This window comes from Oncorhynchus masou, chromosome 1 (genome assembly GCF_036934945.1).
Source record: "Oncorhynchus masou masou isolate Uvic2021 chromosome 1, UVic_Omas_1.1, whole genome shotgun sequence".
NCBI lineage: Eukaryota > Metazoa > Chordata > Actinopteri > Salmoniformes > Salmonidae > Oncorhynchus > Oncorhynchus masou.
The window spans coordinates 24,002,383-24,029,307 of record NC_088212.1 but is presented as its reverse complement, the minus strand read 5'-3'; the positions used below and the strand labels follow the sequence as shown (position 1 = coordinate 24,029,307).

Below are 26,925 nucleotides of genomic sequence, written 5' to 3'. Positions count from 1 at the left end.
GATTTTCTTTAAGAATGTAGTGAAGTAAAAGTTGTCAAAAATATAAATAGCAAAGTAAAGTACAGATACCCAAAAAAACTACTTGAGTAAAAAAACTTGAAAGTACTACTTAAGTACTTTACACCATTGATTAGACATCGGCTACTGAGTGGATGGTTCCAGTTATCGTCCCGAGACGTACCTCTTATGCATAGCCACAAGGGGTCGTATTCACCTCGTCAGTGGGAGCACCAGCCTACACGATCAGTGACACGAAAGCATCCAGGGGCGGAGCTAATTGAGCAAATTTGGTATTGGTTTGGAGTATACTAGAAGCATACCCAATTTACTGTGTGGGTTACCGGTGGCATGTCAGTTGCATTTTTTCCTAGCTTTAGCTTGCGATATGTGGAAAAGAGATAAAATGTCATGATAGAAGAATTAGAGGCTGTTTGAACAGAAAAGTGCCTGACAAATGTATTGCTTGTTCTACAATGTATTGTACGCCAATATTTCAAGACTGGTCAGTAGTTAGTCAAGAGCATTTGAGTCAGCATCGTATCAAGCACACAGAAGAAAAGGTTCTGAGGTGCCAATACACACTGTGGTCGGTCTCAAGGTATGTACCCAATGTTTTGTAGTAATAAGTCATTTCAGATTGTTTCAATATGTTATAGTCACCACATCTGTTTCAAATTTAATAGGTTGAATAAATAGTGTAGGCTGTTTTCATCTCTAAACGTTGCCATCATCAGCTAAATCTTTTGTCATTGTTTACAGGTCAATTAGAATACCCTTCAATGGCTTTTTTTGCGAAAAAGAAGAAATTCAAGTTTCAGACACATTTGACATTGGAGGAGCTGACTGCTGTGCCTTTCGTGAACGGGGTATTGTTCTGCAAGCTGAGATTGTTGGACGGTGGAGACTTTGTTGCAACTTCATCAAGGTAGAATGTTGCTTTGTGTTCGCTGTGTGCATGCCGCATGGGCAATATAGCAAACTATTACCAAACTGCTGTTTATAATGTTAACTTTAAATGCCTCATACCACTCTTACCCCAGCATAACTTTGTTTTTACTGCATTGTTAGTAAACAATGTCTGTGTACAAATAATTTCAAAGTATGTCTAACATTGTTGGATTTATGTCCGTCATTGGTAGGGTTGCAAAATTCCAGGAACTTAAAATATATTCCCTGTTTTACCCGAAATCCTGGTTGGAGGATAAGCAGAATGTCCGGAAACCTCCAACCAGGATTTCTGGAAAACCAGGACATTTAATTGAAAGTTCCTGGAATTGTGCAACCCTAGCATTACATCCTATTAAGGATTACAAAGGGAAATCCAGACGCGAGCTGCCCAATGACGAAAGTTTACCAGACGAGCTAAATTCCTTTTATGCTCGCTTCGAGGCAAGCAACACTGAAACATGCATGAAAGCACCAGCTGTTCTGGATGACTGATAACGCTCTCTCGGTACCGATGTGAACAAAACCTTTAAACAGGTCAATATTCACAAAGCTGCTGGGCCAGATGGATTACCAGGATGTGTACTCAAAGCATGTGTGGACCAACTGTCAAGTGTCGTCCCTGACTGAGTCTGTAATACCTACATGTTTTCCAGCAGACCGCCACAGTCCTTGTGCCCAAGGAAGCGAAGGTAACCTGCCTAAATTATTACCGCCCTGTGGCACTTACGTTGGTAGCCATGAAGTGCTTTGAAAGGCTGGTCATGGCTCACATCAACAGCATCCTCCCGGACACCCTAGCCCTACTCCAATTCGCATACCGCCCCAACAGAGCCACAGATTATGCAATCTCTATTGCACACCACACTGCCCTTTGTCACCTGGACAAAAAGAACACCTATGTGAGAATGCTGTTCATTGACTACAGCTCAACGTTCCCTCAAAGCTCATCACTAAGCTAAGGACGCTGGGACTAAACACCTCCCACTGCAACTGGATCCTGGACTTCCTGATGGGCCGCCCCCAGGTGATAAGAGTAGGCAACAACACATCTGCCATGCTGATCCTTAACACTGAGGCCCCTCAGGGGTGTGTTCCTAGTCCCCACCTGTATTCCCTGTTCACCCACGACTCTGTGGCCAACACCATCATTAAGTTTGCTGACGACATAAGTGGTAGGCCTGATCACCAACAACGATGATGCGGTCTATAGGGAGGAGGTCAGAACTGGCAGTGTCGTGCCAGGACAGCAACCTCTCCCTTAATGTGAGCAAGACAAAGGAGCTGATTGTGAACTACAGGAAAATGTGGGCCGAACAGGCCCCCAATAACATCAGCGGGGCTGTAGTGGAGCGGGTAGAGAGTTTCAAGTTCCTTGGTGTCCACATCACCAACAAACTATCATGGACCTGACATACCAAGACAGTCGTTGACAGGGCACGACAAAACCTTTTCCCCCTCAGGAGACCGATAAGATTTGACGTGGATCCCCAGACTCTCAAAAGGTTCTACAGCTGCACCATCGAGAGCATCCTGACCGGTTGCATCCCCGCCTGGTATGGAAACTGCCCGGCATCTGACCGTAAGGCGCTACAGAGGGTAGTGGGAACAGCCCAGTACATCACTGGGGCCAAGCTTCCTGCCATTGAGGACCTATACAATAGGCGGTGCCAGAGGGAAGCCCATAAAATTGGCGGAGACTCCAATCACCCAAGTTATAGACTTTTCTCTGCTACCGCACTGCAAGCGGTACCGAAGCGCCAAGTCTAGGACCAAAAGGCTCCTCAACAGCTTCTTTTCCCAAGCCATAAGACTGCTGAACAATTAATAAAATTGCCACCGGACATTGACTGACCCCCCCCCACCAGTACACTGCTGCTACTTGCTGTTTTATCTATGCATAGTCACTTCACGGACTCTGCCCCCTGTATATAGCATCGTTATTCTTATTGTGTTACTTTTTATTTTAGTCTACTTGGTAAATCTTTTTTTAACCAACAGTGCAGTTCAAGAAGAGCTAAGGGTTTGTACGTAAGCATTTCATGGTAAAGTGTACACTTCTTGTATTTGGTGCATGTGACAAAGTTTGATTTAATCCATAGCTCCATCCTATGATCTTGAGACTGGTTAGCCGACCATCCTTCAGCTTTTATAGCAAACCTAGCTATACATTAAAATTATGGTATGTTCTTCTTCCATAGTGGCCATTATACCTTGGCGAGTAGAAAGGGTCAGAAGCAATTTCAACTAACCTGTTCTTGCTGATACTTTCTTAGTTCGATTCGGAAGAAAATCGTATCTACTCTCTTCAGTTGCAGGTGGTTCATAAAAAAACAGAATATTCTGAAACCTTTGTATCGAGTGAGAAATTCCTCTTGCATATATGTAGATCTTTTAGATTGCACTGTGATGCGCTGTCATCTACTTCTATACGTGGCCGCAGCTGTGTCGCATAAGAACCGGCTTTATGCCAGATGTCCACCAGAATCATATACGTTTTGTTTTGCCAGATGAATGACTTCCGCTGGAATGCAAAGTGTTTTCATCTGGTACAAAGCCTCATGTCCATCAGATGCATCAAACTCTTTGCGTTCCGGCGGTAGTCATTCATTGTCAATGCAGCAGTCCGCAACGCTACGTTGGGGATGCAGCACTGGGCTGCAGTGCGTTCTGTGTACCGCATGCGTTCAATGTTTTCAACTTATATGCGTTGCTTTACCGTGCAGTGCTACAAACAGAAGTACACAGACTCCAACTAGCTAGCTTTTAGCTAGTTGAAAAGCGAAGCATGTGTGTCAAGTACGGAAAATGCGGCCTAGACATTCGGCAAAACGCATATGCATTGGGCATGACGGATACTATGGAAGATTTGACATATTGCCATTAATGTATAGTAAACAAATGGCAGTGCTGCTGTATAGCTGAAAAACAAATCAAAGGCTTGAATATGCCAAGCCATTGATACAGCCGTAATTAAAAACCATTTAACGCCCAATGTTACATACACGTAAGTGTCTTTAAACACCTGGTAACGTGCCTGTACGAGATAAAATAACACCACTCTTCTAGATGAGATCCTAATAAACATTTTGTAATTAATAAACCGGAAATCGTCACTCTAAATGGCACGTCTCTGTAGCTTTCAACACGGCAGTTTTGCTCCTCTGAAACGTTCTCGTACATTGTCAAAAATAGTTTCTAAAATTCAATGCATGCAAAATGCTCATTAGATTTCCAGAGACAGAGTAAATTTCTTAAGCAAAATATTTATTTTTGCCAAAGTATAGCCACTTAATTCTTGTTGCGGTCGTTCAGTGATGCAAACCACACTTTATGTAGCCCAATATGTACTCTTGAGGAGCCTACGTTACTCCTTGAAACCTCTTGGGGCGAGGGGGCAGAATTTTCACTTTTGGATAAATATCGTGCCCAATTTCAACTTCCTGCCACTCATGCCAAGAATATAATATATGCATATTATTCATAGATTTGGATAGAAAACACTCTGAAGTTTCTAAAACTGTTTGAATCATGTCTGTGAGTATAACAGAATTTATGTAGCAGGCAAACCCCAGAGGACTAACTGTTCAGAATTCTTTTTTTGCCTCTCTGTTCCCCAAGTTGTTATTGCCAAGGGATATTTCTTAGGAACCTGTTTTCAGTTCCTACCGCTTCCGCTGAATGCCACCAGTCTTTGGAATTTGGTTGAGGTTATTCCTTTGTGCAATGAAGTAGTAGGCCAACTAGGAACTGGGTACACTTTTGTGAGTTGCGCAAGATGTGAAAAGTGGCGCTGGTTTGTTTTCATTCCTGTATTGAACACAGATTGCCCCATCTACAATTTGATAGATTTATTAACGTTTAAAAATACCTAAAGTTGTATTATAAAAGTAGTTTGAAATATTTTGGCAAAGTTTATAGGCAACTTTTGAAATATTTTGTAGTGATGTTGCGTTTTTTGTAAAAAAAAAAAAGTTTTTTTTCTGGATCAAACACGCTTTACAAATTTTGGATATATATGGACGGAATTAATCGAACAAAAGGACCAATTGTGGTGTTTATGGGACATATTGGAGTGCCAACAAAAGAAGCTTGTCAAAGGTAATGCATGTTTTTTATTTCAGCGTTTTGTGTAGCGCCTGCAGTGTTGAAATATGCTAACTCCTTTGTTTACTGCTGGTGCAGATGGTGCAGGCTATCAAATAATAGCTTCTTATGCTTTCGCTGAAAAGCATTTTTAAAATCTGACATGTTGGCTGGATTCACAACGAGTGTAGCTTTAATTGAGTATCTTACATGTGTGATTTAATGATAGTTTGAATTTTGTAGTATTTTATTTGAATCTGGCGCTCTGCATTTTCCCTGGCATTTGGCCAGTTGAGACATTTGCGTCCCGCCTATCCCTAACTAGTTTTAAGGTCCAAGTACCTTGTATGTTATTTTCAGAGGTAGTCTGGAAAGTATTCAGACCTTGACATTCTTCTCTGCAGATCCTCTCAAGCTCTGTCAGATGGGGAGCATCACTGCACAGCTATTTTCAGGTCTCTCCAGAGATGATAGAGTTCAAGTCCGGGCTCTGGCCGGGCCACTCAAGGACATTCAGATAGATTTCAGTCTTGGTTTCATCAGATCAGAGAATATTGTTTCTCATGGTCTGAGTCCTTTAAGTACCTTTTGGCAAACCCCAGACAGGCTGTCATGTGCCTTTTACTGAGGAACGGCTTCCATCTGGCCACTCTAACAAAAAGGCCTGATTTTGTGGAGTGCTGCAGAGATGATTCTCCCATATCCACTTAGGAACTCTGGAGCTCTGTCAGTAACCATCAGGTTCTTGGTCACATCCTTGAACACGGCCCTTCTCCCCCGATTGCACAGTTTGGCCGGGCGGCCAGCTCTAGGAAGATTGGAGGTTGCAACCTTCCATCTAAGAATGGAGGCCACTGTGTTCTTAGGGACCTTCAAAGCTGTTGAAATGTTTTGGGTCCCTTCCCCAGATCTGTGCCTCAACACAATTCTGTCTGAGCTCTCGGACAATTCCTTCGACCTCATGGCTTGGTTTGTGCTCTGACGTGCACTGTCAACTGTGGGAGCTTTATATAGACAGGTGTGTGCCTTTACAAATCATGTCCAATCAATTGCATTTACCACCAGTGGACTCCACCAAAGTTGTAGCCACATCACAAGGATGATCAATGGAAATGGGATGCACCTGAGCTCCATTTTTGAGTCTCATAGCAAAGGGTCTGAATACTTAGCTAAATAAGGTATTTAAGTTTTTTTTTATTTTATACATTTGCAAAAACGTCTAAATTTGATACATTTTAGAATAAGGCTGTAATGTAACAATGTGTAAATGTGTAATGAACTGAGTCATGATTAAGGGCTAACATCTTTATGATTGTTTGTATATCACGTCAAATAATAAACATCTACATTTAGTCTGGATATCTTTATTAAAGATATAGTTGAGTGTCAACTGTCTATGGGTCCCAATTTACACACGAAAAAAAGTGAGCAAACTGCCCTTAACTGTAACATATCTGACAGACACCAATGAGAGTGGGAAGTTTTGAATAGTGTAAGTATCGGGGCTCATGGAAATTTTGCAGTGCACAAATAAGACAACACACTGAAGAATAACAACTTGTGCAATATATATGATACTGCTTTTATTACTTGGGTTTCAGAAATAATGAGTTAGATTTCATGATTAATGTTTACATTTTAGTGTAAGCAGTTCACAATGCAGAAATAGATATTGTTGAAACTGGATGGTTTGCACCCCTTTCTACCCAATGTTACATATATGAAACATTGCATAACTATTGCAAGGAGTGTTGATTTGTTTTCTTCAGAAATGCTATTAGGGGTTTCCTTGGGCTGTCCTAACCACTGCTTAATGTTCACGCAAGTAAAACTGGGTCCGGGTTTCTAAGGGTTAAACTTCCTCCTCAGGTTTAGAACCTAGGTCATTGTTTACTTTAGTAATATAAATGGGAACACAAAAGGATTCCGGTATTTGATCTGGGAGTGTTTGTTTTAGAGTAGGCTGGGGAGGAAAGGGATGCTCCTCTGGGGCTTTCAGTGTTTGGTAGAGGGGTGTGTGACTTCACACACTGACCTAAAGATGAAAGGTAGCCGCACATAAACAAGATTTAGGGGGACATGTGTTATGTCTCTTGGATCTGAGGTCATCAGCGTATTTGTCCTAGATGTCCAGAGAACACCCCCCCCCCCCACCTTATTTTAATTTATAGGATTCATATAATATTCAATAAATATAGTACTTAACATCTGATTTGGACCAAACTTCTAACAATGAATAAGACATGAGGAACTCAAAGAAATTGGGCCAGCAACAGACCCCCCCCCCCCCACACACACACACACACACCCCACGCCAATCCAAACCCAACGTGTATACAGTATCAATTCTCTGTCTGACAAGTAATATGGGGCTGTAGCTCGGCGTATTTTTTTCTTCATCCTATTGAATGTATTCTCAGTGAATTTCATTTTTTATGTTCAGAGAAATTAGTCATTGAAGTTGTTAGGTTTATGGCCCGTCGTACATCCTGATATTACCAGGTTCTGACCACTAGATGTGGCTGTTCCTGCTATTAGTTTTTATTTTATTGTATTTTTTAAGATTCCCCAACCATTCCTCTGGACTTTCCGATGGGCGCTCTGTAGAGAACCATATGATGCAGTAAGACCTCATTGAACTTCTGAACTGTGTAGGGCCTTTGAAAGAGCACAAAAACAAACTAAATCATCATGATAACCCTTACTATGATTACTGTTCACCGGATGTTTTTCTCCTATGCCTGTCATCATTGATAAACACAGAGTTAAAAAGAATGTTGCCCTCCACTCCACTTCCCCTGCAATGATACAAGACCCGGGTATGCTATGCACCCCTTTAAGTCTCTTTTTGAGGATTATATAACAGATTGGATGAGTTATCTTGAAATTCTGTCTCTGTAACCTGAGTGCAGGAAACAAGGTCTACTCAGAAACACAGAAACACAGAGACTGATTTGGTGGTCCCATGTCTTTATTTCCTTTTTTTAACCTTTTATTTAAAATTCTTATTTTCAATGACGGCCTAGGAACAGCAGGTTAACTGCCTGTTCAGGGGCAGAACAACAGATTTGTACCTTGTCAGCTTGGGGATTTGAACTTGCAACCTTTCGGTTACTAGTCCAACACTCTAACCACTACGCTACCCTGCCAATAGAGATTGTGTGTTATCATAGGGCCTGGGGAGTACAGAACTCCCTTTGTTCTGTTGTTGCCTGAAACATACTGAACAAAAATATGAACGCAACATGCAGCAATGTAAAAGATTTTACTGAGTTACAGTTCGTATAAGGAAATCAGTCAATTGAAATAAATGAATTAGTCCCTAATCTCTGGATTTCACATTTCACATGACTGGGCAGGGGTGCAACCATGGGTAGTCAGGTCCAGTCAATCAGAATACATTTTCCCCCACAAAAGGGTTTTATTACAGACAGAAATACTTCTCAGCACCCCCCCCCCCCCCGCATGTGAAAAGCTGCATGTGGATGTCCTTGGCTGGTGTGGTTACACGTGGTCTGTGGTTGTGAGGCCTGTTGGATGCACTGCCAAATTCTCTAAAACGATGGTAGAGAAATGAGCAATTGCACGCTCCCTCAAGTTGAGACATCTAGTGTTGTGTTCTGTGACAAAACTTCACATTTTAGTGGCCTTTTATTGTCCCCCAGCACAAACTGCACCTGTTTAATGATCATGCTGTTTAAACAGGCTTGGGTCTATTTTTCTCCACTTCCTGTCTGACTGACATGTCCAAAGTAAACTGCCTATTACTCAGGCCCATAAGCCAGGATATGCATATAATTGGTACCATTGGATTGAAAACACTTTGAAGTTTGTTGAAATGTTAAAATAATGTGTGTGACTATAACACAATTGATATGATAGGAGAAAATCCAAATAAAAAACAACCAGAATTTTGTTTTGGAGAGCCCATGCTCTTTCAATGGAAAGCAATGGGGCCTATGCAATTCCAGCTCCCAGATTGCATATCCTATGGCATCCACTAGATGTCAACAGTCTTTGTTCAGGATTTCAGGCTTGTTTCTTCCCAAACGAGGAAGAATTTAGTTTTGGTACTGGGAGTCAGGGTTGGAAATCAGTCTGTGTGTGCACTTGCTAATTTCACTTTTCTATTGAACATACTTCTTTCTGTATGAAATAGTATAGTTTAATTACATTTAGGGTACCTGAGGATTAAATACAACTGTACTTTGACTTGTTTTAGCGATAGCTTTTTGGATTCCTTTCTCTGCATGTTGAACGAGTGGATTACTCAAATCGATGGCGCCAATTAAACAGACTTTCTGGGAAATAAAGAAGATTTTATGGGTTGCCGTCCTCAATCAATCGCATGGCATGCTTTTTCTGTAAAGCCTATTGTAAATCGGACAAACAATTTATGCAGCATTGAAAGTCCCCAAGAACAGTGGCCTCCATCTTTCTTAAATGGAAGAAGTTTAGAACAACCAAGACTCTTCCTAGACCTGGCCGCAAGGCCAAACTGAGCAATCAGGGGAGAAGGGCCTTGGTCAGGGAGTTGACCAAGAACCCAATGGTCTTTCTGACAGCTCCAGAGTTTCTCTGTTGAGATGGGAGAACCTTCTGGAAGGGCAACCATCTCTGCAGCACTCCACCAATCAGCCCAGGTGGAAGCCACTCCTTAGTAAAATGCACATGACAGCCTGATTGTAGTTTGCCAAAAGGCACCTAAAGGACTCTCAGAACATGAGAAACAAGATTATCTGGTCTGATGAAACCAAGATTGAATTTTTTTGCCTGTATGTCAAACGTCACATCTGGAGTAAATCTCTACTGTAAAGCATGGTGGTGGCAGAATCATGCTGTGGGGATTTTTTTCAGCAGCAAGGACTGGGAGACTAGTCAGGATCGAGGGAAAGGTGAACGAAGCAAAGTACAGAGAGATCCTTGATGAAAATCTGCTCAAGAGCACTAAGCACACAGCCAAGACAATGCAGGAGTAGCTTCGGGACAAGTCTCTGAATGTTGTTGAGTGGCCCAGCCAGAGCTTGGACTTGAATCCGATCTAACATCTCTGGAGAGATCTGAAAACAGCTGTGCAGCGACACTCCCCATCCAACCTGACAGAGCTTGAGAGGATCTGCAAAGAAGAATGGGAGAAACTTCCCAAATTCAGGTGTGCCAAGCTTGTAGCGTCATACCGAAGAAGACTCAAAGTTGCAATTGCTGCCAAAGGTGCTTCAACAAACTACTGAGTAAAGGGTCTGAATACTTGTTTGTAAATTTAATATTTCAGTTTTCTTTTTTTGACCATCCTCTCTCCCCTCAGTGCTCTAACTCATTCACTCCTGTTTTGATTCAACGTTGTAGTTGGATTTGAGGCGTGTGTGGTTGCCATGGCAGTTTAATATAACCACCTGCTTTATAGAGTGTGGCTGAAAACGTTTTCAGAGACTTATTGAGGGCGGTGGGCAGTGATTAGCGTGGCGCTCTTGGTAAGAACTTGAGAAGTATGTGTGTGGCAAAGAACCAAGGAATGCAAAACAAAGAGAACTATATAAAGAACCTATGTGAGGAAAAAAAATCTGAAATGCCAGTGAACTACAATACTTGCATACAATGTGTTTCATTGCAATTATATACTGTAAATTAATAATAATTAAGAGTGAAAATGGGGATGTCTAATGCATTTTAAACAACATTTAAGTATGACCAAAGGTTTAAAGACATGCAATTTGTTGGAGTCTGTATAGCCCTTCTATGACTAAATGTTTTAGAGCCAATCAAATTGTTGGAATCTGTTTTTGTAATACAAAGCAGCAGTTTCTCAAGTAAGCAACAGGATTTCTTTCCCGACAAATTGGCCTAACACCATAGCTGGTTTTGGAACCAAAACCATACTAGAGGAGGGAAAAACGTTATCAACTTAAACAGTCCTCTATATTTACTATTATGTGGAAGGTTGGATCACATCTCTTACAGTGGGGCAAAAAAGTATTTAGTCAGCCACCAATTGTGCAAGTTCTCCTGCTTAAAAAGATGAGGCCTGTAATTTATCATAGGTACACTTCAACTATGACAGACAAAATGAGAAGAAAAATCTAGAAAATCACATTGTAGGATTTTTTTATGAATTTATTTGCAAATGATGGTGGAAAATAAGTATTTGGTCAATAACACACGTTTCTCAATACTTTGTTATATACCCTTTGTTGGCAATGACAGAGGTCAAACGTTTTCTGTAAGTCTTCAAGGTTTTCACACACTGTTGCTGGTATTTTGGCCCATTCCTCCATGCAGATCTCCTCTAGAGCAGTGATGTTTTGGGGCTGTTGCTGGGCAACACAGACTTTCAACTCCAAAGATTTTCTATGGAGTTGAGATCTGGAGACTGGCTAGGCCACTCTTGGACCTTGAAATTATTCTTACGAAGCCACTCCTTCGTTGCCCGGGCGGTGTGTTTGGGATCATTGTCATGCTGAAAGACCCAGCCACGTTTCATCTTCAATGCCCTTGCTGATGGAAGGAGGTTTTCACTCAAAATCTCACGATACATGGCCCCATTCATTCTTTCCTTTACACGGATCAGTCGTAATAATCCCTTTGCAGAAAAACAGCCCCAAAGCATGATGTTTCCACCCCCCATGCTTCACAGTAGGTATGGTGTTCTTTGGATGCAACTCAGCATTCTTTGTCCTCCAAACACGACGAGTTGAGTTTTTACCAAAAAGTTATATTTTGGTTTCATCTGACCACATGACATTCTCCCAATTTTCTTCTGGATCATCCAAATGCTCTCTAGCAAACTTCAGACAGGCCTGGACATGTACTGGCTTAAGCAGGGGGACACGTCTGGCACTGCAGAATTTGAGTCCCTGGCGGCGTAGTGTGTTACTGATGGTAGGCTTTGTTACTTTGGTCCCAGCTCTCTGCAGGTCATTCACTAGGTCCCCCCGTGTGGTTATTGGTTCTTGTGATCATTTTGACCCCACGGGGTGAGATCTTGCGTGGAGCCCCAGATCGAGGGAGATTATCAGTGGTCTTGTATGTCTTCCTTTTCCTAATAATTGCTCCCACAGTTGATTTCTTCAAACCAAGCTGCTTACCTATTGCAGATTCAGTCTTCCCAGCCTGGTGCAGGTCTACAATTTTGTTTGTGGACAGGTGTCTTTTATACTGATAACAAGTTCAAACAGGTGCCTTTAATACAGGTAATGAGTGGAGGACAGAGGAGCCTCTTAAAGAAGAAGTTACAGGTCTGTGAGAGCCAGAAATCTTGCTTGTTTGTAGGTGACCAAATACTTATTTTCCACCATCATTTGCAAATAAATTCATTAAAAATCCTACAATGTGATTTTCTGGATATTTTCCTCTTCAAAAATGATCACTTAAGGGGTGGTGCTCCCATAGGCACCAATGTGATAGCAGCTGGGTCTGCTTAGTTCACTGGCTGTATATGAACCAGATTAAAGGAGCGAGTAAGATGTCTCGCTTCCTCTTCCGTATCTGGTATGCCTAAAGTGTGACATTGATATTCAAGGTCTGCATAGTAAAAGCTGTGTGTGCATTTGGGAATATGCTGTCCCTGATGTAGAGGTACTGCAGGCATCACGTGGCTCCCCTGGAACATTTCTTTGAGCAGATGATCCTATGATGCCAGTCCCTTGCATGGCATGGAGTAGGAACACATGTCCTGGCCCTGTGCCCTGCATGGAGCCGAACCACTACGCACCACTACTGAAGCCCCTCTGCAGCTCTATAGTCAATACAATAAATTTGTCATCTGGTTAGGGACCATGTGCTAACTGACTGCAATTCACAGGGCAAATTCTGACTCTTTGCACCCGACCTCTATGGCAGTGAGTTTCTTTTCTGCTGCTTGCCAAAGTGCCGAAGTACTCCCCTGTGCTTATTTCAAAAACAGTGTGCTTATGGCTAGTCCCAGGTACGTCTCTGCTGGTACAACTGCTCAGGAAGCATGCTGCATTTGCTGCCTTCTGGGTAAATCCATTTGAATTCAATCACTTTCTGAAAGGATCCCTTTTGATTTAAACCAAATTTTGTCATTTACCTTTTGAGCCTGAATGCCAAAACATTCAGGAGATAAAGTTAAATAATTTTGCATACCCCACCATACCATGATACATCCATGTCTTCATTACGAGAAAAGATAAACAGTTGAGTTTAATATCATTTTAAAAGCGTACAAACCGTGTTTAATAAAATATATTTGACATTTTAACGTCAATTGTATAAATGCGTAAACACAGATTTATTTTCATATTCACATATGTTGTAGCTTAGGTCCTTTTTCACATCGGAGGTTTTTGTGTTGTTCCTGCCATCGGTTGAGACACGACATGCTCTTGAATATAGGGTGGGTGTCATTTCAACCATAGAAATATAATTCATAGAACAGACCCTATCCCTTCAGACCACTGCAATTTAGCTGGTACATCATTAAAATTGAATAGAAATTTGAACTTCTAATTACTACCATAAAGATGACTGCCGGTCCTCTGTCGAAAAACTTAAATGGTCATTTCTATTCGATTGTCTATATTTCTATTGATTTTAATAGGTTTCCTATGGAGGATCGACAAGATGATGTACAACAGATGTTCCCGTTCAAGACAGCGTTCTCTGATCTGTGGACCTCAAACTATCTTTGTGGTGCCATTTGAAAAAATGTGTCAGCCAAAACTTGACACCCACCCATATTCACACAACACAGAAACCTTAGATGTAAAATAGGGTCTCAGCTCCAACATATGCGAATATGTAAAACATCTGAATTCATGTGTTTTTAGATCATTGTCATTAAAGGTTCCAAAAATAGTTTTATAAAATAGTTTGACAACCCTGTTTGTAAGCTTTTAAATTATATCAAACTCAACTGTTTATGTTTTCCAGTGATGAAGACATGGAAGTCTCATGGCATGGTTGAATATGCGTAGTTTTTAAACTTTGAGCACCTTATCTCCTGAATGTTTTGGCAATCAGGTCCAGAAAGTAACTTTTTGTGCACTTATAGAATGGTTAATTAAATATGTAAGGAAGGTTTCGTTCAAATCAAAAAGTGTGCTGTCAAAAAGTGATTGAATTCAAATGGATTTACCCTTCGCACTTAAAGGGTGTTTGGGTTTTAACTGAAGGATGGCTGTTTCACTGTGTATGCTTTGTGGTGATGTCAGCTGCAGTCTGGTAATACCTGATTGTTTGAGCACTCCCACAAGGCAATAGGTACACACTACAGTAAACAGGCTGATCTGTCCACCTCCCTACTTTTCTGCTCTGTGCGCTGTTAGTTTGGGTGTATCCATGGCTGTTTGTTTACATTTAGATGATGAGTACGCATATTCAGCCCTGTAAATTTACATTAGCTCCTCATGCTCTGTAAGTTATTCATTATTTCTAGAGTCCACATTAAGCCCTGGATTCACTTGAGTTACTCCTGTGCATTCTGGGTGAGTGGCTGGGTCCAGGCACGGGGCATGACTAATACTGACAATGGTTACATTCAGTTCAGTTGGGAAGGGGAGAGTATGAAGTGAGTTAAAATGGGAAGTAGACAGATTATCACCAGGACAGTTTTTACATCAACCGTCCTTCTCTGTATACTCAGCCATTTCCCTGAATGTATGGACGGACAGGGTGACGTCAGGCACTGGCCTATTTACAATGTGAACTCTGTTTTTACAGAAGCCCACAGGCTATTGTTCACCGTTTCCTCAACAACAAGTTTGCTTTCACTAAAACTGGAGCAAAACGTTGAAGAGCGAGGGCCAAAGCACAAGTGATGTCTTATGTGCCGTCGAATTAGTAACTTCTCATTGTGAGACCACTCAAACAGTAATGACTGTCATTAACTCCCTTGACACTAATAACAGTTTATTGAGGTTTATGTAGCTGTACTGTAGTGCCATGCCCGCTCTGATTCCTGTCCTCTTGTCCTACAGAGAGGAGGTTCAGGAGAACTGTGTTTGCTGGAAGAAGAGGTTTACCTTTGTGTGTAAAATGAGCACCAACCCCACGACTGGAGTGCTGGATCCCACCATCTGTCGGGTCTCTGTGCGGAAGGTCTGTCTGACTTTTGGGGGACCTGTCTAAGCAACACAGAGCTCTTTGCTGTTATCTCTTTGTCTGTGAACATCAGGGACTACGGTTTCCTGCGTGTACCACTGGGTTATTTATCTTTCCATTCATTATTCACACCCCTGATAGTGTAAACTCTGTAGCCTCTGTAATCTGATCATAGATCAGTGTTAAACACACACTACACTGTGTGCCAGACTGTCAATGCTCAGTAGTCATCTCCCTTTCCTGTTTTCACTACAGGAACTCAAAGGAGGAAAAACATATTCAAAGGTAAGAGCCCACTCCTCCTGAGCATCCCACCCTATATCCACGAACACATTACAATTTACTGCAGCCTGATGTCAACACACATCAACACTGCTGTTAAGACATTTTAAACATTCACATTAGTCACCCCACTTCTACAAACACAAGCTATAACTTTGGCACTATGTATAAGTTGAGTAAACTATACTGAACAAAAATATAAACGCAACATGCAATAATTTCAAAGATTTTACAGAGTTACAGTTCATATAAGGAAATCAGTCATTTTAAATCAAATCATTTGGCCCTAATCTATGGATTTCACACGACAGGGAATACAGATATCTGTTGGTCACAGATATATATATTTTTAAATGTAGGGGAGTGGATCAGAAACCCAGTCAGTGTCTGTTGTGACCACCATTTGGCTCATGCAGAGCGACATCTCCTTCGCATAGCTGTTGATTGATCTGGCTGTTGATTGTGTCCTGCGGAATTTTGTGCCACTCCTCTTCAGTGGCTGTGCCAAGTTGCTGGATATTGGCGGAAACTGGAAAACACTGTCGTACACGTCGATCCAGACCATCTCAAAGTGCTTAATGGGTGACATGTCTGGTGAGTATGCAGGCCATAGAAGAACTGGGACATTTTCAGCTTCCAGGAATTGTCTACAGATCCTTGCGACATGCTGAAACAGGAGGTGATGGTGGCGAATGAATGGCACGACAATGGGCCTCAGGGTCTCGTTACGGTATCTCTGTGCATTCAAATTGACATCAATAAAATGCAATTGTGTTTGTTGTCTGTAGCTTATGCCTGCCCATACCATAACCCCACCATCACCGTGAGGCTCTCTGTTCACAACGTTGATTTCAGCAAACTACTTGTCCACATGATGCGGTACAGTTAAAATCAGTATTCATCCATGAAGAGCACACTTCTCCAGCATACCAGTGGCCATCGACGGTGAACATTTGCCCACTGAAGTTGGTTACAATGCCGACATGCAGTCAGGTCAATACCCTGGTGAGGAGGATGAGGACACAGATGAGCTTCCCAGAGACAATTTCTGAAAGTTTGTGCAGAAATACTTTGGTTGTGCAATCCCACAGTTTCATCAGCTGTCCAGGTGAATGGTCTCAGACGAGCCCGCAGGGGAAGAAGCCGGAGGTCCTGGGCTGGCATGGTTACACAAGGTCCGCGGGTCTGAAGCCGGTTGTACGTACTGCCAAATTCTCTAAAATGACAGAGGTTTCTTATGGTGGAGAAATGAACATTCAATTATCAGGCAACAGCTCTGGTGGACATTCCTGCAGTCAGCATGCCAATTGCATTCTTCCTCAAAACTTGAGACATCTGTGGCATTGTGTTGTGACAAAACTGTACATTTTACTGGTCTTTTGTCCCCAGCACAAGGTGCACCTACAGTATGTCATGATCATGCTGTTTAATCAGCTTCTTGATATGCCACACCTTTCAGGTGGATGGATTATCTTGGGTGAGGAGAAATGCTCACTAACAGGGATGTTAACAAATTTGTGCACAAAATTTAGGAGAAATAAACTCTTTGTGCTTATGGAACATTTCTGAGATCATTTATTACATTTAAACATGGGATCAACACTTTGCATGTTGCATTTATATTTTTGTTAATTGGAAATTAACTTCAAATAAAGCTGGGGAAAGTTTATAGATGATGCACTCTCTCAGGTAGCCAGGGACCCTTCCTGTGTTTTCTCACGCTATGCTTATGGATTTCCTTAAGCTAAATAAAACCCCTTTCCTCTTTGGAAATGGGCTTCCTTAAATACACACATCTGTAAACAATAGCTTTGACGAAATTGAACCTGGAGAAAAGGAAATTAGGCTCCTCTTGGATAACCTGAGATTCAAACAAAATATATCGCTATATCTAGTCCCTTAGGGCTAGAAAACCTAAATGTTAAATGTCATGGCTACCTCACAGTATATGCAGGTTTAAAACTACTGTAGTGAAAGTAACTGTTCTTTCTCCCTCAGCTGGGTTTTACTGACCTCAACATGGCAGAGTTCGCTGGCTCGGGCTCTGCAGTCCGCTGTTGTCTGCTGGAGGGATACGACACCAAGAATACTAGGCAGGACAACTCCATACTGAAGGCAAGGAACTGTGCTAGAGTGGGCAGGAGTCAAGACTATTGACCTTGGGACTTTGTCAGGGTTGGGTTTTGTTTGGTGGTGCAGAACAACTGATATAGTTTATACTTAGTGACTTTGTATTGTGGTAAAGGACCCCTCGTTCCACTGATCACCCAGGGCTGTTGATGCTCAGCACCTCAACTGAACTTTGATATAGATGATCTGTGGTATTCTGTGGTGACAGGATAGCATAGTGGTTAGAGTGTTGGACGAGTAACCGGAAGGTTGCAAGTTCAAATCCCTGAGCTGACAAGGTACAAATGTCGTTCTGCCCCTGAACAGGTAGTTAACCCACTGTTCCTAGGCTGTCATTGAAAGTAAGAATTTGTTCTTAACTGACTTGCCTAGTTAAAGGTAAAATAAAAAAATATACTGTAGCTAGTGCAAACATTACTTGCTGTCCCACTTTTTATATGTTCTTATTGTAATAAAAGTAGATTTTGTCTGGATTTTGTCTGAAGGTGACTATTGGGATGGCCCTCCTATCTGGAGATCCGTGCTTTAAAACGTGAGTGACCTGACATGTTCAAATCTCTGATCTATCTTTCATCTTCATGCATTTAGAAAATGTGACTCTGGCACCCCCCAATGGGTAGTCAATTAGCCCATCAAGCAAACTTAACATTGCACAGTATAATGTGGACTGACCAGTCATGTTTTTTTGCAGTGCCCCCAGCACAGCAAAGTCCATCTCCATCTCAGGCCAGGACCATGTCCTGCAGCTGGACTGTAAGGGGGAGGGCACTGGAACCCCTAACCGGCCCACTTCTCTGGGCCGGTCCATGAAGCCCAGGCCCTCGATCATCAGCTCAGGTACGACAGGGCACGTGGATCCGCTCAAACCTGGTAACAGTGGGTATGTTATGATAATCCATCACCACTAAACAGTTAACCTAGGTATGGGACACATGGTGAGGGACTCTAACTAATTGAGGTGTGGCTCTGTTTGGTGTCAGGTCTTCCAGAGGAGTCAGACCAGACCCAGGCAGCTAGCCCAGGGGAAGTATTCCAGTTGGGGCACTCTCGCAACTCCAGCTATGCCAGCCAGTTGAGCAGGATCTCAGGTGTGTGGGTTCATGTTCCCCATCTTTCCTCTCCAGAGTTTTTTTGTTTGTTGGTATTTGCACCTAAGTCTGTAATGTAAATGTCTTGTCCCCCAGGCTGCAGCACAGAGCACTCCTGCTCCTCTAGTATGTCTGACCTCACACACAGGAGGAACACCTCCACAGGAAGCGGCACATCTGGGGGCCTCAGTGTGACAGTAGACACTCCAACAGAGGGAGAGAGGCTAGGGAGACCCCCTCGACCCCCTCGGCCCGTCTTGCCATCCAACAGACCCCCCAGGCAAGACCTTCCACTCACCAGATGTGTTTAGCCAAATGTGTTTGTTTTGACAATCTATGAAAACAAACGAGTGGAACTGTCAGTGGAACACTATTGCTATTTGTATGACTGCTGTTTATCCACTGTTGCCTGACTGGGCCTTTTCCCTCCACCCTGTGACAGGAGGAAGCAGGATTCCGTGGAGAGCCATCCCTCCTGGGTGAATGACACCCGCATCGATGCCGACGATATTGTTGAAAAGATCATCCAGAGCCAGAACTTTGCTGACATAAGTAACACTGAAGGTATGGAGCCCCAACCTCACCCTGCTCTTTCACTTGTCCACTGCATTTTTGGGGGGCTCTTTTTTTACATAACTTGTCTCTTTTGTACTGTTTCATTTGTCTCTTGGTGTGTTTATTTCCTCCTCAGACAGTAACCTGCGACTGTTTGTCAGTAGAGACGGCACCACATCCCTGAATGGTTTACTGCGCAGTAACAGGTGAGGAACCAGAAAGGACACACGCACACACAATAATAATACATCAAACGCACACACAGGTCTTACTCTGCCACTTTTCATTCTTTCAGGGTGTGTGCTGGTGTCTATGAGCAAGTGGTGATAGAGAGCCATTACGACTGGTGAAGATTAATTTTAATTGAGGCCTCTGCAATGAAGCTTGTGGACTAACTCTAAAAATATAATGCAGTCATCCTGGAGCACTGGCTGAGCTGGGAGCCATGAGGAGGACCGTACCGCACAGTTTACACAAATATGAATAACTATTGGAGAAATGTAGTACTTTAAAGAAAATACCAATACATTTTTTTATACGCTACTTTGTAATGTATTTTTCCCTTACATGACCCAAGGCACCAGACCCTCTCTGTGATGACCGTGCTAGTCTCGTCACCACTGAAGAGACCTGGTGATGGAGAAAGTCCTCAGCACTGTCTGACTGGTGTTTGTCCAATTTAGACTGTAGTACTTTGGCTCCCTCTTGTGGAGAAATGGCTTACTGAGGGATCAGTCTCTTTTCTTCAACCAACTATCTCAATGGCATACTCCCAGGATTCCTCTCCCCTCGTCCACTCGTTTCCTTCTCAAAACCCATTGGATGAGAAAGCCAGAGGTCCCTCCCTTCTGAACTTCTCTTCCAATGGGGTTTGAGAAGGAAACGAGTGAAGATTATGTCCCCAAAAAACAGACATCACCTATTCTGTCCATTTTTTTTGTAAATACAGATCTCAAGGAACTGGATAGGTGTAGCAGTTTCTGGAAGTTTTATATGCTATAAGTTCTAAACCCATTTGATGGTTATTTGGTGCAAACACCAGAGGTAAGAAGCTAGCTGTTGTTCTCAGATTTGGGCATACATATTCAACATACTTTTACACTAGTAGATGTCTCCAAACATGATCTTATGAAGGATCATGATTTGTTTGTGTTTTCCAACCAGCTGGCTGGTTTGTTGTATTTTTAAAAATGGATTTTAACACTACAAAGATGGTGAAAAGGGTCCCTGTTGTATTATATATTTTATAGAATCTCTCTCTCTCTCTCTCTCTCTCTCTCTCTCTCTCTCTCTCTCTCTCTCTCTCTCTCTCTCTCTCTCAATATATTTATATATATAAAAAAAAAAACTTATCCTGCATATCTGAATGTTAACTGTTAACCTTTTCTATACTATGTGACTAAAATGACTGTTGTTATGGACTGAATGCTTGTAGGTCTGATACACTTGTTCGGCATAAACTTTTTTCAATGTGCTGATAACTATCATCTATAAGTAGTCTGCCTATGAAGACTGCCTTAAATAATATCAGTCTGTGTACAGTGCCTTCAGAAAGTATTCATACCCCTAGCTTCCTCCTTTTCACTCTGTCAATTAGGTTAGTATTGTGGAGTTACTACAATGTTATTGATCCATCCTCAGTTTTCTCCCATCACAGGCATTAATCTGTAACTGTTTTTAAGTCACCATTTGGCTTCATAGTGAAATCCCTGAGTGGGTTCCTTCCTCTCCGGCAACTGAGTTAGGAAGGACGCCTGTATCTTGGTAGTGACTGGGTGTATTGATACACCATCCAAAGTGTAATTAATAACTTCACTATATTCAATGTCTGCTTTTTAATTTTTGCCCATCTATGAATAGTTGCCCATCTTTGCGAGGCATTGGGAAAACTCCCTGGTCTTTGTGGTTAAACCAATGTTTGAAATGCACTACTTGACTGTGGGCCCTTATAGATAATTGTATGTGTGGGGTACAGAGATGAGGTAGTCATTCAAAAATCCGGTTAAACACTATTATTGCACACAGAGTGAGTCCATGCAACTTATGTGACTCAAGCAAATGATTACTCCTGAATTTATTTTGGCTTGCTATAACAAAGGGGTTGAATACTTATTGACTCAAGACATTTCAGCTATTCATTTAATGAAGGGTGTGTAGGCCAGTGACAAAAAAAACTCAATTTAATAGATTTTAAATTCAGGCTGTAACAACAATGTGGAAAACGTAAGGGGTGTGGATACTTTCTGAAGGCATTATGTACAAAATATGTCATTGTTGTGGTGGAAAAATATGGATCTAATTTTTCACAACATTGTCACATGGGCTTATATTAACCACAGCAGGGTTTGGTGTTCTCGGGTGATGTGACGTTCATTGCGACAGCATTTCAGATACAAATAACATGTATTAAAAAGTGATGTTTTTCCATTCTCCTTTCCTGTGTTTGAAGAGGGTTTTAAGCTATGCACAAAGCCCCAGTGTCCTACACATACATTAACAATGTCTAATCTTGTCTTTTGTAATATTATTTTAACAAAATAAAATTATTTTATATTATTTTAACAAATGCACATGTATACTAAATAAAACAATTGACTGTAATCTTATCTATTTGAGATACTCCAGAAATGTTATATAGATATATATATATATATATATGTGTGTGTGTGTGTACCAGTCAGAAGTTTGGACACACCTACTCATTCAAGGGTTTTCTTAATTTTTAACACCACACGGGCTATTTGACCAAGGAGAGTGATGTTGTGCTGCAGCAGACGACCTGGCCTCCACAATCACCTGCCCTCAACCCAATTGAGATGGTTTGGGATAAGTTGGACCGCAGAGTGAAGGAAAACCAGCCAACAAGTGCTCAGCATATGTGGGAACTTTGTGTAAGATCCGTTTGAAAAGACCATTGAAATTTCGTCTTGTTTTGGTGGGATTAAGTTTTGGCCTGCCTGGTTACATAACCATAAATGGTAGGTGATGGCGCTGAGGGAGAGGATGATGGTGCCAGGACCCACATCCCCCAGGGCACAGGCGTTGGGACAGGCATAGAGACTTTCCACCCAGATCTGCAAGGGGATGTCTCCACCAAAGTGTTGGGCCTACAGTGGAGCACTACTGTCACGGGGTAGGTGTACTCTAGGACTAGGGAAAGCTGATGTCAGGGGGTAAGTGTACTCTAGGACTAGGGAAAGCTGATGTCATGGGGTAGGTGTACTCTAGGACTAGGGAAAGCTGATGTCATGGGGTAAGTGTACTCTAGGACTAGGGAAAGCTGATGTCATGGGGTAAGTGTACTCTAGGACTAGGGATATCTGATGTCACGGGGTAGGTGTACTCTAGGACTAGGGAAAGCTGATGTCAGGGGGTAGGTGTACTCTAGGACTAGGGATATCTGATGTCATGTGGTAAGTGTACTCTAGGACTAGGGAAAGCTGATGTCATGGGGTAAGTGTACTCTAGGACTCGGGAAAGCTGATGTCAGGGGGTAAGTGTACTCTAGGACTAGGGAAAGCTGATGTCAGGGGTAAGTGTACTCTAGGACTAGGGAAAGCTGATGTCAAAGTGTACTCTAGGACTAGGGAAAGCTGATGTCAGGGGGTAAGTGTACTCTAGGACTAGGGAAAGCTGATGTCAGGGGGTAAGTGTACTCTAGGACTAGGGATATCTGATGTCAGGGGGTAAGTGTACTCTAGGACTAGGGACATCTGATGTCAGGGGGTAAGTGTACTCTAGGACTAGGGACATCTGATGTCAGGGGGTAAGTGTACTCTAGGACTAGGGAAAGCTGATGTCATGGGTAGGTGTACTCTAGGACTAGGGAAAGCTGATGTCATGGGGTAGGTGTACTCTAGGACTAGGGAAAGCTGATGTCACGGGGTAGGTGTACTCTAGGACTAGGGAAAGCTGATGTCATGGGGTAGGTGGGTGATGGTGTACTCTAGGACTAGGAAAGCTGATGTCATGGGGTAAGTGTACTCTAGCTGATGTCATGGGGTAGGTGTACTCTAGGACTAGGGAAAGCTGATGTCAGGGGGTAAGTGTACTCTAGGACTAGGGAAAGCTGATGTCATGGGGTAAGTGTACTCTAGGACTAGGGAAAGCTGATGTCATGGGGTAAGTACTCTAGGACTAGGGAAATCTGATGTCAGGGGGTGCGTGTACTCTAGGACTAGGGATATCTGATGTCAGGGGTTAAGTGTACTCTAGGACTAGGGAAAGCTGATGTCATGGGGTAAGTGTACTCTAGGACTAGGGAAATCTGATGTCAGGGGTTAAGTGTACTCTAGGACTAGGGATATCTGATGTCAGGGGTTAAGTGTACTCTAGGACTAGGGAAAGCTGATGTCAGGAGGTAAGTGTACTCTAGGACTAGGGAAAGCTGATGTCAGGGGGTAAGTGTACTCTAGGACTAGGGACATCTGATGTCAGGGGGTAAGTGTACTCTAGGACTAGGGAAAGCTGATGTCACGGGGTAGGTGTACTCTAGGACTAGGGATATCTGATGTCATGGGGTAAGTGTACTCTAGGACTAGGGAAAGCTGATGTCATGGGGTAAGTGTACTCTAGGACTAGGGAAATCTGATGTCAGGGGGTAAGTGTACTCTAGGACTAGGGATATCTGATGTCAGGGGTTAAGTGTACTCTAGGACTAGGGATATCTGATGTCAGGGGGTAAGTGTACTCTAGGACTAGGGATATCTGATGTCAGGGGGTAAGTGTACTCTAGGACTAGGGACATCTGATGTCAGGGGGTAAGTGTACTCTAGGGACTATGTCATGGGGTAAAGGACTGATGTCATGGGGTAAGTGTACTCTAGGACTAGGGAAAGCTGATGTCAGGGGTAAGTGTACTCTAGGACTAGGGAAAGCAGGGGTAAGTGTACTCTAGGACTAGGGAAATCTGATGTCATGGGGTAAGTGTACTCTAGGACTAGGGATATCTGATGTCAGGGGGTAAGTGTACTCTAGGACTAGGGAAAGCTGATGTCATGGGGTAAGTGTACTCTAGGACTAGGGATATCTGATGTCAGGGGGTAAGTGTACTCTAGGACTAGGGATATCTGATGTCATGGGGTAAGTGTACTCTAGGACTAGGAAGGTTGATGTCATGGGGTAAACTCTAGGACTAGGGAAAGCTGATGTCATGGGGTAAGTGTACTCTAGGACTAGGGATATCTGATGTCAGGGGGTAAGTGTACTCTAGGACTAGGGATATCTGATGTCATGGAGTAAGTGTACTCTAGGACTAGGGAAAGTTGATGTCATGGGGTAGGTGTACTCTAGGACTAGGGAAAGCTGATGTCATGGGGTAAGTGTACTCTAGGACTAGGGATATCTGATGTCAGGGGGTAAGTGTACTCTAGGACTAGGGATATCTGATGTCATGGGGTAAGTGTACTCTAGGACTAGGGATATCTGATGTCAGAGGGTAAGTGTACTCTAGGACTAGGGACATCTGATGTCAGGGGGTAAGTGTACTCTAGGACTAGGGAAAGCTGATGTCATGGGGTAAGTGTACTCTAGGACTAGGGATATCTGATGTCATGGGGTAAGTGTACTTTAGGACTAGGGAAAGCTGATGTCATGGGGTAAGTGTGCTCTAGGACTAGGGAAAGCTGATGTCATGGGGTAAGTGTGCTCTAGGACTAGGGAAGGCTGATGTCATGGGGTAAGTGTGCTCTAGGACTAGGGAAAGCTGATGTCATGGGGTAAGTGTACTCTAGGACTAGGGATATCTGATGTCATGGGGTGATGGACTAGGGAAAGCTGATGTCATGGGGTAAGTGTACTCTAGGACTAGGGACTAGGGACTATCTGATGTGATGTCATGGGGTAAGTGTACTCTAGGACTAGGGATATCTGATGTCAGGGGGTAAGTGTACTTTAGGACTAGGGAAAGCTGATGTCATGGGGTAAGTGTACTCTAGGACTAGGGATATCTGATGTCAGGGGGTAAGTGTACTTTAGGACTAGGGAAAGCTGATGTCATGGGGTAAGTGTGCTCTAGGACTAGGGAAAGCTGATGTCATGGGGTAAGTGTGCTCTAGGACTAGGGAAAGCTGATGTCATGGGGTAAGTGTACTCTAGTACTAGGGAAAGCTGATTTTAGTGTTGAGCACAGACAAGAATAATGATACTTCTGAATTGCGCTTCTGCTTACCACAATATGAAACAGATAGTGTGCAAGCTGTTGTTGTCATGGATTGTTTTGCCCTCATGTCTTCCATAGTTTATGTAGTGACTGATGTATGTGTTATTTCTGTAAAACCTGTCCAGTAAATAAAAAATAATTGAATTAATCTTTGGTGTCCTCTGTAAAGACTTAGGCCTATATCGATGCTTTACAGTTTGTAATATTGACCAACACAAAATACTGCATATATATTTTTTAACTATGACGATTTTGACAAAAAAGTAAATACCTGACTGTCAAACAGGCAACCATATCTGTGCAGTCTGTCCCTGCTCAGAGAATGGTTGACTAGGTGAAGGAGAGGAGGATTGTTGCATTCAGTGGCACATTCTCAGATGGCACAGGCTTTAAGTGTCACAGGAATCCATCTGAATCTCCAATGGCTGCCAGGTTTGTCACCTCTGAGCCATCCTTCATGATGCGTCTACAGTTACTTAAAACAGCCCATCCTTCTTCTCTTCAAGGCCGAGTGCAAGGCGAAGTGTTGGACATGGAGGGAGACGATGAAATGACACCAAAGCAGATGGATAGAGTAAAGAACCATCTGAAACCTTATCTAGACGATGTTGAAGTGGACCTCTAGCTAGTTGTCTGTTGAGGAAGGTTTATTAAGGCAGCCATTTGTAATGTAGCATCGTAGTGCCACTGACAAACTCATTAGAGCCCATCCTGACACATTCCAGGCAGTTCACAAGGTGTGATCTTTTCCCAGAGGCACATAAACAATCAATGACACCATACACAAACCCATACATACACACAATTTAGTTCAGACTACTCCTGTATTATATCTATTCCCATACATTAAACTATACATTGAATATTTCCCCTCTATAATGAGAAGTTGCAGCTTTAGGCTAGGGTGTGGGGGTATTAAAAACACAGATGGGACTGATAGTTTAAAACTACTCAGCAAACTTAAACTACATTGTGACAATAATGGTGCAGAAGACAGACTTCTTTGTTCAGCTTTATAGTGGTAGAGGTTCATAAGGTAGTTTGCTTGCCCTCATGCCCTTAAACAATTGTTTGACAGCCCCCTATATAAATCACTATGATAGGCAGTAAGTTGACGCCATCACTGCATTGCACACAGCTTTTACGCCTCTGCATGTGTGACAGTCCCCTATATTGAGTACCACAGTATGAGTCATAATACCCATCAAATCTAGCCGTCAAACACGGAAATGGTTCCAATAGTTTTACCCACCATTTCCACCATAGGGGACATTAAAATGACTTTGTATACGGTGGGGAGGCAAGTAGCCTAGTGGTTAGAGCATTGAGCCAATAACTGAAAGGTTGCTGGATTGAATCCCTGAGCTGACAAGATAAACATCTGTTCTGCCTCTGAGCAAGGCTGTTCCCTGGGGAATGTCAATTAAGGCAGCCCCCTCCAACTCTCTGATTCAGAGGGGTTGTGTTAAATGTGGAAGACACATTTGAAGGCAGTCAGTTGTACAACTGACTTGGTATTCCCTTTTTTGTGTAGGCTTGACGTTTTGATAACAACATTAATCTCTCTCGGTTTTTTTCATTAGCATCATAAAGACTGCTCCAGAAAATGCAGAATGGTCA

General features: G+C 42.6%; 1 protein-coding gene across 1 annotated transcript; it reads left to right on the top strand.

The window, feature by feature from the left end:
• Positions 1-315: 315 nt before the first annotated feature.
• On the top strand, positions 316-20,465 carry LOC135539674 (early estrogen-induced gene 1 protein-like). Its single transcript, XM_064965713.1, has 12 exons — positions 316-598; positions 760-925; positions 14,967-15,087; positions 15,346-15,375; positions 17,371-17,487; positions 17,988-18,034; positions 18,194-18,339; positions 18,483-18,590; positions 18,687-18,870; positions 19,033-19,154; positions 19,282-19,351; positions 19,441-20,465. The coding sequence occupies exons 2-12, from the start codon at positions 780-782 to the stop codon at positions 19,493-19,495; spliced, it is 1,146 nt and encodes a 381-aa protein (XP_064821785.1). The 5' UTR covers positions 316-598; positions 760-779; the 3' UTR covers positions 19,496-20,465.
• Positions 20,466-26,925: the final 6,460 nt, after the last annotated feature.